General features: G+C 44.3%; 1 protein-coding gene across 3 annotated transcripts in view; it reads right to left on the bottom strand.

Annotated features, from left to right (window-relative positions):
* The window catches only part of KIFAP3 (kinesin associated protein 3), a 154,196-nt gene that overhangs the window by 88,407 nt on the left and 44,650 nt on the right, over positions 1–21,139 (bottom strand). For all 3 annotated transcript variants that reach the window (XM_034778758.1, XM_034778756.1, XM_034778757.1), the window contains exons 11-13: positions 8,139–8,239; positions 2,996–3,104; positions 739–851 (exon numbers count right to left, since the gene is read on the bottom strand). In XM_034778758.1, coding sequence (XP_034634649.1) covers positions 739–851; positions 2,996–3,104; positions 8,139–8,239 — 323 coding nt within the window. The remainder of the gene's footprint in view (positions 1–738; positions 852–2,995; positions 3,105–8,138; positions 8,240–21,139) is intronic.

The raw sequence follows: 21,139 nt of genomic DNA, 5'->3' as shown, positions 1-21,139 counted from the left end.
GAACCTTAACCACAGAAGTGGTTTCTGCTCCCGAAAAACCCCTGAAATGTATGTGAAGTTACCTTATGTGGTTTACATCTATGGATTTTACTAACTAGTGGTGCATGACAGTTAAAAAATTTGATTTCATGCAGTATCAACTTTATTAAGAGATTTGCCAATTAGAATTTTAACTCATTATTTAACCCAAATGTTTTTTTTATTCTAAAATACAAATTCTTTTCCATATTTCATTTCAGTGAGTATGTGTAATTAATGCTCATGAGATTGCTGGACAAGCAGCGCAGCCCTAGAGAATTGAGTTGCTCAAGAGTTATTAAGTAGCAAGAGATTCTTCACATTGCTCTTGAACCTTGATTTGAAGGAACCAGCTGTAACAGGGAAAGAATACTTCAATCTGTCCTAGATTTCTCTGTTAAGAACAAGGTTTAAGATTAGTGTGTTTTTGAGATGCGTATTCTTGTATGTTTTTGTACCAGTGACCTAGACATAAAAGATTCTACATTGTAACCAACCACCAATTCCTTGAGGCATCCAGAACCCCTTTAAAATACCAACTGAACCAGCTTTATAAAAACACGGAAATGCTAAGTAATAGATGAAACTCAAGGGTATAAAATAGTTTGTTTGTAAAGATAAAAGCCAACCCATCTTTCAAGCAGCAGCAGCACTTGAACGCCAAAATCCCTTCCAATGCAAAGGGATAGAGGGTACTGAGAACGTATAGCGAGTGCTTACAATAAACAGGTTTTTAGTTGGCTCATCATGTTGTGAAATGTTCCTGATCATCTTCATCAACAATGGATCCTTGAACTTCAGAGCTCTCTTCATTAACAGCTTCAACCCGTTTCCTGAAAAGAAAATGGTACGTGGCAAATCTCCCAGATCATATTAAAGCTAGAATCAAGTCTTTTGCAAAAAAATTGAATTTTTTTCTTATTAACAAGGATTAAAGGACAAAGGGAAATAATCCAGACAAAGCAGAAACTATTTTGTTCTTTCTGGCCATTATTAGAGGGACAAATTTCACCCGAATAAACTCCAAGACGAAATATAAAACAAATATATAATAGCCAATATCTCAATTATTGAATATTAGGACTCATCACCATAACAGAAAACTGAACTAAATAGTTCAGTTATCAATTATAACTTTAATAGAAGCAACGCACGTGTTAAACCTCTGCTCTCACCACTACTATGACTACCCAAATTCTATGTGGCCATCCCAAACTCCTGCTCTTAATTTTCATGTCAAATTCTCAAACACCTGTCCGTCTTAATATTGGTAGTTTGAGGAGATGAGAGTCTGGATAGGTTTCTTGCAAAGGTATTTTAAATAGAGGTACTCATATATGACAGCCATTTTGTCCGGTGGAGCTGGCAAAGGCTATAAACCAAAGCACTCTTAGTACATGTCTAGGGAGCAAACAAGCCCTTACCACACTTTGGACACTACAGGAATAACAGAACTTTCACCAGACTCAATCATTTGATATTGTGGGCCAAATCACTGTCTTACTGATGTGATTTTTTGGGACAACCTTGCCTGTCTGATATTAACAATTACTTTTTTATTTTTATATAAGTTTTTGTATGGACTATTTTTCTGTGACAAAGCACCAACAAAGGAAGCAGCCCTCAGGCTAGTCAATATATAAATAGCCCTACTGAGAATATAGCAAAGAGTTAGGTCTGATATGCTGAACAAATCAGCAATGAAAGATGATTATGCAGCAGCAGAAAACCTGTTTTCATAAAAAATATCTCCAGTCAGAAAGAGAAAATGTGATGCATACACAAAGTTGTGTCTAAGTTAGTGAAAAGGTAAGTTTTCCATAGCTATAACTCTGAAAGGAAATTATGTAAAAATGGCATTATTGTACTGCTTGGTTAGCTTTTACTGATTCCAGACCAAACAGGCTTAGTTTGCAAATAAAAAAAGGTTGTTCTCTAACTGTGAGCCCTGCCAACTTGGTCTGGGTTCTGAGTGTCAAACTGGGTTCTTTCCGTCTCATGTATACTCATCACTAAAAAACATCCTGCAAACTAAATTATTACCTCAGTGACACTTGTGCAAGTCCACTGTCTTCTGTGTGGTTTGCACATGTATAACTGATTGGAATTTAGTAAAAATAGAGTTCTTGATGCACAAAAAGGAATAGAATCCAGCTCACTCTGTTTTAGAGGTGTTGGCACTGAAGTGATAATAGGACTAAAAAACAATTAAAAATTATTTGTTCAACTACACTTGACAGAGCTTGATGCAGAAATCACTGGTTAAATTCTATGGCCCATGCTATGCAGGGGACCAGAATAAATAATTGTTCTTTCTGACCTTAAAATCTATGAAGCAGTTGCCACTGAAGTTAGTAGCTAGGATTCTGAATACATACAGGGAGCAAATGGTTGATTGAGAATGTGCCAGTTTTACTGTGTCATTTCAGAGAAGAACTGCACTTTAAAATTGTGAATCAGCACAGGGAGTTCAGGAAAAGAGAGAGCAGCTTTGGAGCAATCGCATGAAAAGTAAGCCTGTTCATACTACGCAGCTTGTAAACACCAGCTTTGAGGGACATAATCTTAAAATAGAGCAAATTGTATCTTTCCATTAAAAAATAAAAATAAAAGAGGCCCTGTGTTACTTATTCATGTCTGGAAACAGAACCCCAGTTGCCTGTAGGAAGATTTTGGGGTGAATTCCATAAAGAGTTACATTCATCCCACATAGTAAGGGTCAGGATAAGCATAAAGTTTTCAATACGCTAGTCATCAGTGATTTCATTGAACTGTTCACCACAGAATTGGAGATACTATGGCTCAATAGGGGGATGAGTGACATTAGGAGTTGACCCATCTGTGCACATACACAAATGTTTATTATATATGTGGTCTGAATGTTTTTCTGCTGTCATTAGTTGTATTACTATTCCATTTGCCAACAGGGTGCTACGCACTGACCCAAAGATATGCTATAAAGCTTCTGCACACTTACCTTCACAGATAAGCTGCACATTTCTCTTGTTAGCAGCAAGGTTAATGCAGAAGGAAATGAGCTCCAGGTCAATGCGTTCATCAGGGCACTCAAAGAGCATCTTCATTAACTACCAATACACACATGAGTCATTAAACTTTCCAAAGCATGAGAAAAAAAACCAGAGCAATATTCTCAAGCCAACTATGCTAATCTGAATACTTTTCATATTCAGGATCTCTACATTTGCTGCCAACTTGTAATGGTGATTAATTTGGAAGGACTAGGGTTTGATTATTTGTGGACAGCCAGAGTTACTAACAGTTAAGAATTGCAATCACTTGCCACCTTTTCTAAAATAAACGGAGTTTGTTAGATAAATTCCAGTGATAGGGAGATAATGTATTGTTTGTGAATGGTTAAATTCCTGTGAACAGTTTAAAATCTTGTATACTAAATTATTCATCCCATGAAAACAGAATACTTCTGTTTGCTTAATAGAATAAAGCACTACAAATGGTTGTTTTATTGTATAATAATCCTACTCTTGCTATTTTGAACTGGCTAAGTCTACTCCGCTGCCTATCTCTAAACTTACTCCTATCTATCTGCTACAATGTGTCCTTCCCTGTCTAAGCAAACCTACTATCCACTGCACTCATTGCTACTGCCATATACTGCAGTACTGAGCCAGTGTCTCCTTTACTACAGCCCCACTCCTTCAGTAGAGGAAAAAGGACACCTGGAGTAAAATACACATTTCGCACAGTCTGCTCTAATTGCTGTGGTGCATGTTAGTGACTCCGCTGATGATGCTACAAAGAACCAACAGCTAGCTGCCATTCCATATCATTTGTTCCTATATACTCACTGGTCTGTCACAGCTTACATATCAACCCTAATTTTGTCCATTTTAAGTCTGCCTTAATTTTTTACAAACAGCAAATCCAATATATAAATAGCATCCAAACATCAATCTATTTCTCAGTCTTCACTTTTCACACCATGCTGTAGATTTGGTTCAGTTACTGACTCAAAAGGTAGATCACCCCTACTGCAGCACCAACCCCAATTCTGTAGTGCATCAGTCTCCCATGTAAGCACTGACAAAGCCAGACTACTTAGCTTGCAAGACCTATCAGAATCACAATGCAAGGTAGCATGGGTACAAGACTGGATAAAACAAATGCACTTGAAAAGAGGACAGATACAGGGGCAGTAGATATAATGAGTAGATCTCAGTTGGCAGCAGGGGTAGGGGCAGGGAGAAAGAACTGAACTGTAACTGTCAAAGCAGTTGCACTCTTGCCCCCTAGTGGTAGCACCTTGGAATGGTTAAGTACAAGATCGAGTGGGTATCTACCAAAACATATATTCAGAGAATGGACAATTAGGAGGCATCAGTACTGCAGGTAAATCCTCCACAGATAATCTGTTGGAGGAAGTTATCTGGCAATAGATAAATACACAATCAAGTTGTCATTCCAAAGAGGCTGCCAAATTAATAAAAACACATTTAGGTCACAATAGTGATTAATATGTGCTCTCATTCATATATAAGAGCTGTCGATTAATTACAGTTAACTCACGCGATTAACAAAAAATTAATCGCGATTAATCGCACTGTTAAACAAGCGAATACCAATTGAAATTTATTAAATATTTGTGGATGTCTTTCTACATTTTCAAATATATGGATTTCAATTATAACACAGAATATATATATATATTCTGTGTTATAATATAAATAAATAAATAACTTTTAGGGCTTTCACAAGGTGATGTAAAAGCCATTGTTGATTTCCTCCTTTTCTTAAGTAAAGGTTAATCAGCCCTGATACTCACATATTACAAACATGAATTAACCAGCAAAGTCCTATAGAAAGTTCAGCAAGTAGGGGATGTGACCTTTCAGAAATTACCCTCCAGAACTTTCATTTTAAAATCCCTTCAAATTATTTATATATATATTTTAAAACAAACATATTCTATGCTCACTGAATGCAAAAATCTATGGAAATTAAATGTTGAGCGTACTGGGGTCAAATTGTCATTACTGAGCTACTTCTCTGTAAAAAGAAATAAATATACTCCAATTTCAATTAAACCAGTTCAAATTTTAAAATAATAGTTTTGTATGAACTCCATGTTTCCCATTATGTCTTCATTTAATTTGATTGCTCCTCGTGCCACTTCAAAAGGGAGCGTAATTGCTGCCAAATAGGAAATATTAAAATTAAATTTGTTCTGCTTTTACCATGTCCATTGTCATCTTTTACTGATTTAACAGGAAGGCAGTAAAAAGGCTGCAGCATGTGCAATGAAGAGGCAGTAGTGTTCAATCAGACAAGTCCCATATTGAGTATCAGATACCACAGACCCAGGACTGAAATCACTGTGTCTAGACTCTCTGGCACCTGACTTCACTTATTTACCAGTGACCAGAGGCCAACCCCCACAGCTCTCTGTTCACATACACCTCTGTCCAACCCCCTCCTCAACCCCAATTCAAACATCTTTGAATGATTATGCCAGAACTGCATGCCTCAGGAATCTCTTCTGACTGGTTACTCCCTAACTCTGCTGTTTGAAGTGATGCTCTGGTTTCTGAACTTCAGCAGATAATGGCGGACAGGAGCAAAGGGCGCTGTCAAGAGAGGACGTTTACCAGCATTAAACTAAAAAGAAGCTTATAGATCAAAGAGGAGCGAAGCAGGACAACTGTGGTGGAAAACATGTGGGGAGCTGAGGAGATCCTTGTACACCGCTCAGTGGTAAAATATTAAATATCACCATAACATCACTGCCTAATCATGCTCTTTGATTGGCCAGGCTATTACCAATATATGCTTTTATAAGCATCTGGATGGCATTTGCACCTATTTAAACAAAACACTCATTGCTAAGGTCTAAACAAGAATGAACTGTTAATACTCACTTTTAAGTGGAACTACAATAATGCCTATTAACTCCTGAAATCCACAAGGATGCTTACCTGGGAAAATGCAGCCCCTTTCAGATAATTTAAAATGTTCAAAGGAAAGACATAGGCAAACAAACAGACCCAATGGACCTGCAGACTGCAAACGTGACAGAACCAAGTCCCAACCCTTTGTGCAGATAGGATGCACTGGCAGCTCTGCAGAGGTGACACTCACCATGCAATGGAGCAGGATAGGGCTGTTGTGCCCTATTTTGGTCACATTCACTAGCCTCTCCTATCCCGTCCCAATGGGTCAGTAGAGGAGAACCTTCCATGAAGGAGAATTCAACTAACTCATCAGCTAGCTTGTGCTCTGATCTAGAGCTTTACTGGGGTGAAAGGGAGCGGATTTTTCACTGAACAGGGGACTACGTGGGAAGGAGAAGTGTATTCTGCCACCTGAGATGTGCACCAATAGCCCACCAGTACACACCCAGATGTGGCCTATTGTTAATGGAGTATGGTTGGCTCCTTCATTTTACATTAAAACAGAGTTAAATACAATCTGGGGGAGTGGTAGAGTGACCAGATGTCCTGATTTTATAGGGACAATCCCGGTATGTGGGGCTTTTTCATATACAGGCGCCTATTACCCCTCAACCCCATCCCAATGTTTCACACTTTCTATCTATTCACCCTAGGAAGGGGTGAGGGGCAAAGAAGGGAGGGGATCACTTTAAAAATGTTCATTTCTCCCCTCCTGTCCCAACCTCTCTCCCTTACAATTAGCTCTACACACCAGCTGCAGGTGTACAGATGTTCATCACAAAGGACCAAGTGGCAAATCACAGCGTGGCTTTGGATGAACAGGGTCTTCAGCCATAGTCTAGTATAGGATTTAATGAGCACGGTAACTGTTCATCATGGTCACAGATGGCCTTAAAGTTTTGCTAGGCTTTATGAGCCAGATATAAAGAACAATGAAATTAATGGGAGTCTATTTACTACAACAGGCTTTGAACAAGGGTTACAGGCACAACTTTGAGCAGCCAATGCCTATCAGAACAAGCATGTTAGTTAAATATTATTGAAATTTCCATGGTTTTTATATTTGGCACTAGGGGCTTTTAAACCATGCCCATATTTCCCAAAAATCACATAATAACTGAGCCCTAAAGTGCAAAACAAAGCCTCTGGTTTTGGTGGGTGACAATTCAAAAGTAGTGGGTTCTCTGTATCATTTGGGCTTCTTAGCATACAACTTCATCCTGTGGCAAACACAATCTACAGGATGTTTACGAGAGTATTTTGCAACATACACTTGCTATTCCCATCAGATCCTCCTTCCTCCCCCTTGACTTGGAAGAACATTACAACTTTTACCATGACAAGAAATGTTCTGAAAACTTTCCATGGCAACTTCCCATCATGGATATGCTTGATGTTTAAAAGATGTTTGGCAGGAAAGAGAACAGAGTGGTGCAATTCTAAAAAAAGCAACCAGAGACCTTTTTACACTTACGAGATGGAGACTCTATCCTCAACTCTAACCTTAAATCAGTACCCTGAGAAACTGACTCATATAGTTGTTTAAAAGATCCAGGCTATTTTTTTTTAATGAAATTTTGTTTATTTAGTCCCTACAGACAGTGAGAGGCACCAAACAATCCTTAATCTAGAAGGTAGGTAAAAGGTATTTCTTTCCCAACTACACAGTTTTCATGTGTCTTTTATTTAGTGGGACTGTAGTCAGAGCAGAGATAGTCCATGCAGTGATGTAACATTTGCTTGGCTGGTTTCCAGCTCATACTCTGTAACATTGCAGAAAATGACGTTCTGATACTTAAAATGGAATTGGAAAGGAGTATCTTTTGAAACTGCAAAAAGCAAAGCTCTCCAGGACATATACAGTAATTATATAGGGAACCAATTGTCATCTCCCTTTAACATAGCTGATCTTCTAGTGGTATTTTCTGGTTGCTTACACCCTTGGCAATAAGCTGATGTGCCTTATTTGCCAGCAGCACTGACAAAGTCTGTCATCTATTCCTTCTTAGAAAGTCTGCTTAAAGGTAGTCTGAATGGTTAAGCTGCATTATTAATAGAGGCTCATTGTTATTTGACTGGAAAGAAACATGGTTGTTCCCATTATCACCTGAAGGTGTCACTGTGACCTCTGCTACCGGGAAGGCGACAAATAGAATGTTTGTGGTGGAATGCGTCTAGAAGGAAAACACATACCTGTGGTATACAGTCTGTGTACGCAAACATCGATTTAAAGCGGTCGTCCATGCTTATGTGATACAGAACACACATTGCTACCTGTCTGTAGCTTTCATTTGCTAGGGAGAATAAAAAACACAACATGAATTTATATGTCAACTAAAATCTCCAACACTGTAGTTACTGTACATTCATTCCTATTTCTCCACTAAAGTCTAATTCTTTAATTAAGATTACTATAATAACACTTTTTAAATTCTCTGTTGCTTTAACAAGATTATTTTTTATTAAAATGTGTGACACACATTGGTATTAGTGAAAGATGCTGGACTGACAGCCCGAGGATTAGTCTTCTATTTATCCACTGATCATACACAGCATAGGCAACGGCAGTGCCAGCTTCCTGCACAATGTTATCGGGGAATGTACGTTCATGCCTACTATGCAGGGATCCACCTTCTATGACTGAAAGGGGAGTTCAGTCTCACTGACCCATCCAAACCGTCTCTCTGCCAAGAATGTCAGCAAAGGAACAAATTAAGGCCAACTAGGGTGTTGATGTGGATGCCAAGCTCTGAGAACTAACTTTTTCCACATACATAATGCTATCAGAGAGTTTTCTATCAGTGCTGGAAATAAAAGAATGTAACAGAAGAACAACTGCAGTAAAACTGGTTATATAAAGTGTCATTTAAGCATTTGTGAGGTGCAGGAAGGCAACTGAACACAGGTTAGATAAACACAAACACATTACAAAGAAAAGAAAATTGAGTGTTTTTGGATTGACAGGTGTGACATTTTGGAGATCACCCAGACCAATGAGGGGTTCTGTCACCGTCCGCCTTGTAGCTTTAACTGCCTTAATGCTGTGCTGCTATGGCTCAGAGCTCTGACACCAGTAGACAGCCTTCAAGCATAAAGGTTTCACCCTGGCTTGCACCGGCCTAGTTACTCCTTGCAGGGTCACCTCAACCTCCCCGTTAGCTCCCGAGTCTCCCCAAGTTCTTAACTACCAGACATTTGGACAGTTCCCATCTGATTCACCACCCCTGAAGAGGTGAAACCAGCTCCCAGTCATCAGTTCACTTTGGGGGACACACTCCAGATGGTTTGCACACCAGTGATAGCCTTCACTTCAAACCCCTTCCCTTTTAACAAGGTTTGCAGGGGGGGGGTTTCCCCCTTTCTTCCAGACTATATTAATTCATGGTTACACAGTGCAGGGGAAATTCCTTATGAGCTCAAGACAGGGATTTTATTTTCAGTTTCAATGACTTTCCATGTAGCAGTCCATGATTGTTCTTCCCTGGAATGTAGGACACTTAGTGCTTGGAGTTAGTTTTGTGTAAACAACTACCCTGGGAGGTGCCCCTCCCTGCCTGATTGCTTCCCGACATTGTTGTGAGACGATGGTGTTGATGCACCCGTGTTGCAATTACAATGTTGTACACACATATACATGCATATATTCATAACCATAACCTGTATACAGCTCTCCTAATGACCATCAAGTTCAGAGCATTACAAACTTTCTTAAAAGACTTTACTGGACATACCTTTATACACAAACAACATTGTATATAACCCATTGATTCAGTTGCTTATTCTTGGGGTTCAGACCCCCCTTTCTTCCCTTGCACTGTCTGGATCCCGATTGTCACAATGGGATACATACTTTATCAAGTGTAATATTGGTGATAGGCGGGATTAGTGAATTTCTCTGAAAACTCCTATGGATTGAATCAGGATATATAGCAGCCACCATTATGAAGTCAACATTTGCCTGCAATTACCACACAAGGTTATTTGAAATGCCACAATTCCCCCTATATTTAGAACAGGAAATAGAAGTGGGACCTATGCGATAGCTTGGCAACGTGTTGATGTTTTAAGATAACCATCATAGTTAAACTCCTCCCACTAAGTGTCATTATGAGGGACCTAGGTCTCCTTTATCAGATCAGAATATTGTGCCTCCGCTTAATGATTTGTCCTAAAGCAGCGCATACATTTGCCATTACTTTTAAGATTAATTTATAAAAACAACATGAAATCCTGTCAGTGGTTGCTTTAAGAAACTCACCATTTGCCAAGAGACGCCGTGTTCTTTCCTCTGCTAAGCATAAGGGAAATTGATCCCTCAGATACCATTGGGAGATAATTTAGCAACAGCTGTCTTACCTTACAACCTCTGGCCCACTTTAGAAACAGTACTTTTCTATAGTAACTGGGGAAAGAATCATGTCCAGCTTTGGAAATAATTCTGACTAATGCTAAGATAACACAATGAATATGTTGCAGTTGCGAAGATGTAACCTATGCCATTTTTAAGCAAATATGGCAATTTCTTCTCGTCCATTTTTTATTTTTCTCTAATAGAGACAATACATACCTCACCAACCAGTTTCCATGGAGTGAAATTGTAAAGCCAACTACAATATGAAAGGTGCAGGGCCAAACAGCTATAGATACAGCTAGAGGCTTTAAAAAGAGTGAGTCATGCCATCAAGTATCAGGGGGTCAGAATAAGGAGTTGTTTACACTGCTCTCAGAACTTCCTTCCCCATGTCAGCTTAGGAGTCGGATGTCTGACTTGTGTCTTGCCTGGCCCACACAGGAACCTCCAAGAGAAGCAGAGGATGATGGATCCTCTAAACCAGTGGTTCCCAAACTTTGACAACCTGTGAACCCCTTGCACTAAAATGTCAAGTCTCGCGAACCCCCTCTTAAAAATGAATATTTCCAGGGATTTTCTCTTTTACCTGAGTATAAACTATAAAAGCAGTGACCTTGGAAATATAAAATTTGTTTTTATGACATGCTTATTAGACACTATTTATTATAAATTATTTATCATTACAGTATTTTTATTACATTATGAAAAGGGCAACATTCTTCCAAGATCTCTCTTTCATACTTATCACTTTGAATAAGCCTGTTATAAGACAAGGCTCCTATGTTTCATCAAGGAGTATCAGATATGAAACAGCATGAAGGTATTTAAGAAGTCAACTCAAAGAGTTCTTCCTACACACGCATTCAGGTCTTGAGCAGTCCAGGCAAACAACACACGTTACAACAAAGCTTAAACTTGTTCTTCATGATAATTTTAAAAACAAGATTAGCTGCCTATTTAATTTTAAAAACAGCAAAAAAATATCCATCTCCCTTTCCATTTCTTATAAGGAGTCTTGAAGTTTAAATCTCCTCAGTGTGATTGATATGCTTGCTTTGATCTGCTTAGCTCTTGGAAGTCCAGGGGCTCCGGGCTGCTGGTCCCGTGCTGCCTGGGGTCCCTAAGGACAGCTCTGTCCGCCATTAGAGAATTTTTTCCCGAGAACCCCCTGTAACATTTCGTAAATCCCCAGGGGTTCACGAACCCCAGTTTGGGAACCACTGCTCTAAACAAAGGCCTGGTCTACACTATGAGTTTAATGCGAATTTAGCAGCGTTAAATCGAATTAACCCTGCACCCGTCCACACAACGAAGCCATTTATTTCGAAATAAAGGGCTCTTAAAATCGATTTCTTAAAATCGTCCACCCCGACGAGTAGCACCAAAATCAATATTGCCATTTCGAATTAGGGTTAGTGTGGCCGCAATTCGACGGTATTGACCTCCGGAAGCTATCCCACAGTGCACCATTGTGACCACTCTGGACAGCAATCTGAACTCGGATGCACTGGCCAGGTAGACAGGAAAAGCCCCGTGAACATTTGAATTTTATTTCCTGTTTGCCCAGTGTGGAGAGCACAGGTGACCACAGAGAGCTCATCAGCACAGGTAACCATGCAAGCCGATAATCAAAAAAGAACACCAGCATGGACTGTACGGGAGGTACTGGATCTGATCGCTATATGGGGAGAGGATTCAGTGCTAGCAGAACTTCGTTCGAAAGACGAAATGCCAAAACTTTTGAAAAAATCTCCAAGGGCATGATGGAGAGAGGCCACAATAGGGACTCAGAGCAGTGCCGCGTGAAAGTCAAGGAGCTCAGACAAGCCTATCAGAAAACAAAGGAGGCAAACGGTCGCTCCGGGTCAGAGCCGCGGACATGCCGCTTCTACGCCGAGCTGCATGCAATTCTAGGGGGGGCCGCCACCACTACCCCACCTCTGACCGTGGATTCCGAGGAGGGGGTAATCTCATCAGCCACACCTGAGGATTCTGTGGACAGGGAAGAGGAGGAGGAGAATGACCTTGCAGAGAGCACCCAGCATTCCGTTCTCCCCAACAGCCAGGATCTTTTTCTCAGCCTGACTGAAGTACCCTCCCAAGCCAGTATCCAAGACCATGACCCCATGGAAGGGACCTCAGGTGAGTTTACCTTTTAAAATATAAAACTTGTTTTAAAAGCAAGCGTTTTTTAATGGATTACTTTACCCTGAAGACTTGGGATGCATTTGCAGCCAGTACAGCTACTGGAAAAGTCTGTTATCGTGTCTGGGGATGGAGCGGAAATCCTCCAGGGACATCGCCATGAAGCTCTCCTGGAGGTACTCCAAAAGCCTTGCCACAAGGTTTCTGGGCAGTGTAGCCTTATTCCATCCTCCATGGTAGGGCACTTGATCACGCCATGCTAGTAGCAATTAATTTGGCATCATTGCATGACAAAGCCTGGCAGCGTATGGTCCCAGTGTTTGCTGGCATTCAAGCAACATCCGTTCTTTATCTCGCTGTGTAATCCTCAGGAGAGTGATATCGCTCATGGTAACCTGGTTGAAATACGGGAATTTAATTAAGGGGACAGAGGTGGCCGTTCCTACTGGGCTGTTTGCCTGCGGCTGAAAAGAAATCCTTCCCTGCAATTAGCCAAGGGGCGGGGGGAGGGGAAGGAATTGACCCTGAGCTTTTCGCGTTTGGCTAGCAGGGATCTTCCCTGATACCAGCCATGCAGTGGAGGAGGGGGGAGGGTAAAGCGATCATCCCAGAGAATTCATGGCGGCGGGGGTGGTGATGTTAGTTGGGTTTCTGCAGGGATCTTCCCTGATACCAGCCACGCGGTGGGGGGAGGGATAAAGCGATCATCCAGAGAATTGGATTGGGGTGGGGGGGTTAGTTTGTTTTCTGCTGCTGAAGGTTAACAGGAAAACAGCAGCACTCAACGGGCTTTGCTTGGTATGTGGGAAAGGAGGGCGCAGAAGACAAAAGACAATGGCCGCACGCAAGCCGAATTCTGTTGCCCGGACCTGCGCCTGTGATCTCTAGCAGCAAAGCCACAGGCACTCAATATTAAGAGGCAAAATGCGACCGTGCACAGAAATCACATGTGCTATGTAATGTGAATAGTGTTTTTTACCATGAAAGAGTATAAGCATTGTTCTGTAAAATGTATCTTTTTAAAAAATTCTCTCCTTTTTTCCCTCCCTCCAGCAGCTGCAAATTTTTCAAGCCTCCCTCCTCCATCCCGAAGGCTATCTCAGATGAGGCGTAAGAAAAAGAGGACATGAGACAAGATGTTCGTGGAAATCATGGAATCCACCCGCAGTGAAAGAGCTCATCTGAATGAGTGGAAGGACACGGTTTCAAAGTAAAGGAAAGATGCCAGTGAATGTGAGGACAGGAGGGACCAACGTGAGGAGAGGAGAGACGCTCGAGATGAGAGGTGGCGGCAGAAAGATCAGAGGAGGCAGGATGCAACGCTGGGGCTGCTGCGTGAGCAAACAGACATGCTCTGGCGTCTGGTGGAGCTTCAGAAATGGCAGCAGGATCACAGACTGGCGCTACAACCCCCCTGCCCCCTCCACATGTTCCATAGCCTCCTCACCCAGACGTGTAAGAACTTGGGGGGGGAGGCTCCATGCACCCTCCCATTCCACCCCAGTGAACAGGCCAAGCAAAAAGCTGTCTTTTTTTAAACCTTTTTTTAAGAGGCCTTTTCCTTCCCGCCGATCCTCCTCCCAAACCCCACCCGGGTTTCTCTCCCTCTTTTTATAATCAATTAATAAAGAATAAATGATTTTTAAACGATAGTAACTTTATTTCCTTTGAAAGCAAGCTGTGATCGAAGGGGGAGGGTGGGTTCCTTACAGAGAATGAGTCAATAAAGGGGCAGGTTTTCATCAACGAGAAACAAACAGAAATTTCACACTGTAGCCTGGCCAGTCATGAAACTGGTTTTCAAAGCTTCTCTGATGCACAGCGCTTCCTGGTGTGCTCTTCTAATCGCCCTGGTGTCTGGCTGCGCGTAATCAGCAGCCAGGCGATTTGCCTCAGCCTCCCACCCTGCCATAAAGGTGTCCCACTTACTCTCACAGAGACTGTGGAGCACACAGCAAGCAGCAATAACAATGGGGATATTGGTTTGGCTGAGGTCTGACCGATTCAGTAACGATCGCCAGCGACCTTTTAAACGTCCAGATGCACATTCTACCACCATTCTGCACTTGCTCAGCCTGTAATTGAACAGCTCCTTACTCCTGTCCAGGTTGCCTGTGTATGGCTTCATGAGCCATGGCATTAAGGGGTAGGCTGGGTCCCCAAGGATAACTATAGGCATTTCAACATCCCCAACGGTTATTTTCTGGTCCGGTAAGGAAGTCCCTTGCTGCAGCTGTTTAAACAGAGTAGTGTTCCTGAAGACGCGAGCATCATGAACCCTTCCCGGCCAGCCCACGCTGATGTTGGTGAAACGTCCCTTGTGATCCACCAGTGCTTGCAGCACCATTGAATAGTACCTCTTGCGGTTTATGTACTGGGTACCCTGGTGCTCCGGTGCCAAGAAAGGAATATGGGTTCCATCTATCGCCCCACCAAAGTTAGGGAATCCCATTGCAGTAAAGCCATCCACTATGACCTGCACATTTCCCATTTTTTTTCACTTACTTAATTGGCCTCTCAGGCCTGGTCTACACTACGGGTTAAGGTCGACTTTAGCAGCGTTAAACCGAATTAAGCCTGGACACGTCCACACAACGAAGCCCTTTCTTTCGACTTAAAGGGTCCTTTAAACCAGTTTCTTTACACCACCTCCGACGAGGGGATTAGCGATAAAACCGGCCTTTGCGGGTCGGAATTGGGGTAGTGTGGACGGAATTCGACATTATTGGCCTCCGGGAGCTATCCCACAGTGCTTCATTGTGACCGCTCTGGACAGCACTCTCAACTCAGATGCACTGACCAGGTAGACAGGAAAAGACCCGCGAATGTTTGAATTTCATTTCCTGTTTGCCCAGGTGACCACGCAGAGCTCATCAGCACAGGTAACCGTGATGGAGTCCCAGGATCGCAAAAGAGCTCCAGCATGGACCGAACGGGAGGTACGAGATCTGCTCGCCATATGGGGAAATGAAGCAGTGATAGCTGAACTCCGTAGCAGTAAAAGAAATGGAAAAGTATTAGAAAAGATCTCCAAGGCCATGAAGGACCGAGGCCATAACAGGGACACACAGCAGTGCCGCGTGAAAATTAAGGAGCTACGGCAAGCTTACCACAAAGCCAGAGAAGCAAACGGAAGGTCCGGGGCAGAGCCGCAAACTTGCCGCTACTACGCGGAGGGGCATGTGATCCTAGGGGGTGCAGCCACCACTACCCCAACCGTGTGCTATGACTCTCTCACTGGAGAAACACACAGGGAAGACGGTTCGGGGAACGAGGAAGATGACGATGGAGGTACTGTAGGTAGCTCACAGCAGCAAGGAAGTGGAGAAACCGGTTTCCCCAACAGCCAGGATATGTTTGTGACCCTGGACCTGGAACCAGTAACCCCCGAACTCACCCAAGACCCTCAGGGCACACAGGAGACCTCTGGTGAGTGTAACTTTGTAAATATTTGTAAACATTACAAAAAAAAAAAAGCAAGCGTGTTTAATGATTAATTTGCCCTGGCAATCGCGGCCAGTACATCTACTGGAAAAGTCTGTTAACGTGTATGGGGATGGAGCGGAAATCCTCCAGTGACATCTCCAGAAAGCTCTACTGGTTGAAATGGGGTGATTTTATTAAGGGGACATTCAGAGGCGCCCGTTCCTGCTCTTCTGACCAGAAATGTTCCCCGCTGTTAACCACGCGGTGGGGGGAGGGGTGAAGTGATCATCCCAGAGAATCGTGTGTGTGTGTAGGAGGGGGGTGGTTTACTTGTGTTTGTGCCGCATGTTAACCGGGAAACCGCAGCCCCTCCTTTTACATTGAAACCCCATTTTAAATGGACAACCCAATTCATCCTTGATATGGGAAATGCACTGCTGTTTGCAACCTTTCCCGCATGTTAAGAAGGTTAAAAAAGCCAAAACACTGTGGCCTACCATGGCTGCCTGCAAGCCGAAATATGCGACCTTGTAATGAAAGAGTGTACCCATTGTTCTCTAAAATGTGTCTTTTTTAACCACCTCTCCCTTCTCCTCCACCAGCTGCAAATGTTTCTCCTTCGCAGAGGCTCGTGAACATTAGAAAGAGAAAACGTAGGACGAGGGACGATATGTTCACGGAGCTGCAGATGTCCTCCCACGCTGATAGAGCACAGCAGAATGCGTGGAGGCAGTCAATGTCGGAGATGAGAAAAGCCCAATATGAACGAGAGGAGAAGTGGCGGGCTGAATCGCGGGATGAACAGAGCAAGTGGCGGGCTGAAGACGATAGGTGGCGTCAGCTTGCAGACAGACGGCAAGAGGCAATGCTCCGTCTGCTGGAGCATCAAACTGATATGCTCGAGCGTATGGTTGAGTTGCAGGAAAGGCAGCAGGAGCAGAGACCGCCGCTACAGCCCCTGTGTAACCAACAGCCCTCCTCCCCAAGTTCCATAGCCTCCTCACCAAGACGCCCAAGAACACGGTGGGGGGGGGCCTCCGTCCACCCAGTCACTCCACCTCAGATGATCGCCCAAGCATCAGAAGGCTGGCCTTCAATAAGAGTTAAAGTTTTAAAATGCAGTGTGTCCTTTTCCATCCCTCCTCCCCCACCCATCCCAGGCTACCTTGGCAATTATCCCCCTACTTCTGTGAGGAACTAATAAAGAATGCATGAATGTGAAAAAACAATGACTTTATTGCCTCTGCAAGCGGGAGGGGAAGGTGGGGTGGGGTGGTTGGAGAGTTCATCAAGGAAAAACAAACAGAAGTTTCACGCAGTAGCCTGGCCAGTCACAAAACTCGTTTTCAAAGCTTCTCTGATGCGCACCGCGCCCTGCTGTGCTCCTCTAACCACCCTGGTGTCTGGCTGCGCGTAATCAGCGGCCAGGCGAGTTGCCTCAACCTCCCACCCCGCCATAAAGGTCTCCCCCTTACTCTCACAGATATTGTGGAGCGCACAGCAAGCAGCAATAACAATGGGGATATTCTTTTCGCTGAGGTCTGAGCGAGTCAGTAAGCTGCGCCAGCGCGCTTTTAAACGTCCAAATGCACATTCCACCACCATTCGGCACTTGCTCAGCCTGTAGTTGAACAGGTCCTGACTCCTGTCCAGGCTGCCTGTGTACGGCTTCATGAGCCATGGCATTAAGGGGTAGGCTGGGTCCCTAAGGATCACGATAGGCATTTCAACATCCCCAATGGTCACTTTCTGGTCCGGGAAGAAAGTCCCTTCCTCCAGCTTTCGAAACAGAGCAGAGTTCCTGAAGACGCGAGCATCATGTACCTTTCCCGGCCATCCCACGTTGATGTTGGTGAAACATCCCTTGTGATCCACCAGGGCTTGCAGCAGCATTGAAAAGTACCCCTTGCGGTTTCCGTAGTCGGTGGCTTGGTGCTCCGGTGACAAGATAGGGATATGGGTTCCGTCTATGGCCCCGCCACAGTTTGGGAATCCCATTTCAGCAAAACCATCCACTATTGACTGCACGTTGCCCAGAGTCACTACCCTTGATATCACCAGGTCTTTCATTGCCCTGGCAAATTGGATCACAGCAGCCCCCACCGTAGATTTGCCCACTCCAAATTGATTCCCGACTGACCGGTAGCTGTCTGGCGTTGCAAGCTTCCACAGGGCTATCGCCACTCGCTTCTCAACTGTGAGGGCTGCTCTCATCTTGGTATCCTGGCGTTTCAGGGCAGGGGAAAGCAAGTCACAAAGTTCCATGAAAGTGCCCTTACGCGTGCGAAAGTTTCGCAGCCACTGGGAATCGTCCCATACCTGCAGCATGATGCGGTCCCACCAGTCTGTGCTTGTTTCCCGGGCCCAGAATCGGCGTTCCACGGCATGAACCTGCCCCAGTGACACCATGATTTCCACATTGCTGGGGCCTGTGCCTTGTGAGAGGTCTATGTCCATGTCAATTTCCTCATCACTCTCGTCGCCGCACTGCAATCGCCTCCTCGCCTGGTCCGGGTTTCGCCTTGGCATGTCCTGGCTCTGCATATACTCCAGGACAATGCGCGTGGTGCTCATAATTGCCACGGTGATCTGAGCGGGCTCCATGATCCCAGTGCTAGCTATGGCGCCTGGTCAGAAAAAAGGCGCGAAAGTAGTATCTGATGGACCAGGAGAAGGAGGGAGGGCGGGAGGGAGGGAGGGCCAAGTGACGACATGGCGTACAGGTACAGGAACAGGGAATTAAAATCAAGAAAGGTGGCTGTGCATCAGAGAGAAACACAAACAACTGTCACACAGAATGGTCCCCCCAAAGATTAAACTGAAAACCCTGGGCTTAGCAGGCCGTTGATTTCACGGAGGGAGGGGGAAGCAAATGAAGACAGAGCAAATCTATTTTTTACATCTTAAGACGACGGTGCAGCGTGACTGATAGCCCTCGGCATCTTTCTGGGTGCTTGGCAGCAAATACGGGGCGGTGTATGACGATGGTCTTCAGGCCTATTGCACAATCGGCTGCTCGGGGAAGACTCTGCTAACGTACGATGACCCGACTTGTAATAGGACGGCTAACAGTCGTAATACACCATCTACTGCCAAAAGGCAAGCCCCACGGCTGCCAGCACCCAGATCGCCGATGAAGGCTACCAGTCTACTGCACCGTCTACCGCCAAAAGGCAGTTAGCAGCTGCTGCTGTGTAGCAATGCAGTCCCACGTCTGCCGGCACCCAGAGGACATATGGTGACGGTGAGCTCAGCTGAGCTGAGCGGGCTCCATGTTGTCTGCACAGGTAACCCAGGTAAAAAGGCGCGAATCTATTGTCTGCCGTTGCTGTGATGGGGGAGGGAGGGGCCTGACGACATGTACCCAGAACCGCCCGCGACACTGTTTTTCCATCATCCGGGCATTGGGATCTCAACCCAGAATTCCAAGGGGCGGCGGAGACTGCGGGAACTGTGGGATAGCTGTGGGATAGCTACCCATAGTGCAATGCTCCAGAAGTCGACGCTAGCCTTGTACTGTGGACGCGGTCCGCCGACTAGAGCACCTAGAGCATTTTATGTGTGGACACACACAATCGGCTGTATACAACCGATTTCAATAAAACCGGCTTCTATAAATTCGAACTAATTTCGTAGTGTAGACATACCCTCAGAGTTGGTAACACAACTCCCACCTGTTCATGCTCTCTGTATGTGTGTATATATATCTCCTCAATATATGTTCCATTCTATATGCATCCGAAGAAGTGGGCTGTAGCCCACGAAAGCTTATGCTCTAATAAATTTGTTAGTCTCTAAGGTGCCACAAGTACTCCTGTTCTTTTTACATTTCCCAGAGTCCCTACCTTTCGTAGCAGCACCTCAGTGATTGCTTTGGTTACTTGCATCACAGCAGCCCCCACAGTAGATTTGCCCACTCCAAATTGATTCCCGACTGATCGGTAGCCGTCTGGCGTTGCAAATTTCCACAGGGCTATCGCCACTCACTTCTCAACTGTGAGGGCTGCTCTCATCTTGGTATTCTGGCGCTTCAGGGCAGGGGACAGCAAGTCACAAAGTTCCATGAAAGTGCCCTTACGCATGCGAAAGTTTCGCAGCCACTGGGAATCGTCCCACACCTGCAACACTATGCGGTCCCACCAGTCTGTGCTTGTTTCCCGGGCCCAGAATCGGTGTTCCACGGATAGAACCTGCCCCATTAACAACATGATCTCCAAAGCACCGGGGCCCGCAGTTTGAGAGAATTCTGTGTCCATGTCCTCATCACTCTTGTCGCTGCGCTGCCGTCGCCGCCTCCTCACCTCCTTTTTCTGGTCCTGGTTCAGCATAAACTGCATGAGAATGCGCGAGGTGTTTACAATGTTCATGACTGCTGTCTTGAGCTGAGCGGGCTCCATGCTTGCCATGGTATGGCATCTGCAGTGTTCACCCAGGAAAAAAGATGCAAAACGGTTGTCTGCCGTTGCTTTCATGGAGGGAGGGGTGAGGCTGTACCCAGAACCACCTGCGACAATGTTTTTGGATAGCTATGGGATAACTACCTACAGTGCAACGCTCTGGAAATCGACGCTAGCCCCGGTACATGGATGCACACCACCGAATTAATGTGCTTAGCGTGGCCGCATACATTCGACTTTATACAATCTGTTTCCAAAATTCGAATTCTGTAAATTCGGATTAATCCCGTTGTGTAGACATACCCAAAATAATGAACTAGACTAAAATTGGACCAGATTCTCAGCTGATGGAAACAGGCATCGCTCCAAAAAAGTCAGTCAATGGGACCTATACTGGTTACACCAGCTGAGGATCTGGCACACTTATGTTTAACAAAAATGACAAAGCTTTTCATTCTCGTAAAAAACCTTTACTTCTAGTAATCGAAATTAAGAGCTGGGAGAAACAACCAGTTAAATCTTTCCTTTGAATCTCAAGTGCTATTAAGATAGTTGCAGCTTATTTCAGTGGTTTTCAACCGGGGGTCCGCAGACTATGTGGTTTTCAATCGGGGATCCGCAGACTATGTCTAAAGGGTCCACAAAAGGTTGTCGGTACCACAGAACAGTGATTTTCAACTTGTGGTCTGGAGACCAGAGGGTCCGCAGACTATGTCTAAGATTTCCAAAGGGGTCCGCACCTCCACTCGAAATTTTTTAGGCATAGGCAAATGAAAATAGGTTGAAAATCACTGTTCTAAACAACAGAATATATAGGTCTTGTATTCTTTCACTCCCTTTCCCAACTCCTGTTAAAGAGCCGGTAGAATGTGGAG

The sequence above is a fragment of the Trachemys scripta genome, chromosome 8 (genome assembly GCF_013100865.1).
Source record: "Trachemys scripta elegans isolate TJP31775 chromosome 8, CAS_Tse_1.0, whole genome shotgun sequence".
NCBI lineage: Eukaryota > Metazoa > Chordata > Testudines > Emydidae > Trachemys > Trachemys scripta.
The sequence above is the reverse complement of the archived record's forward strand: the minus strand, read 5'-3'. Positions and strand labels throughout refer to the sequence as shown.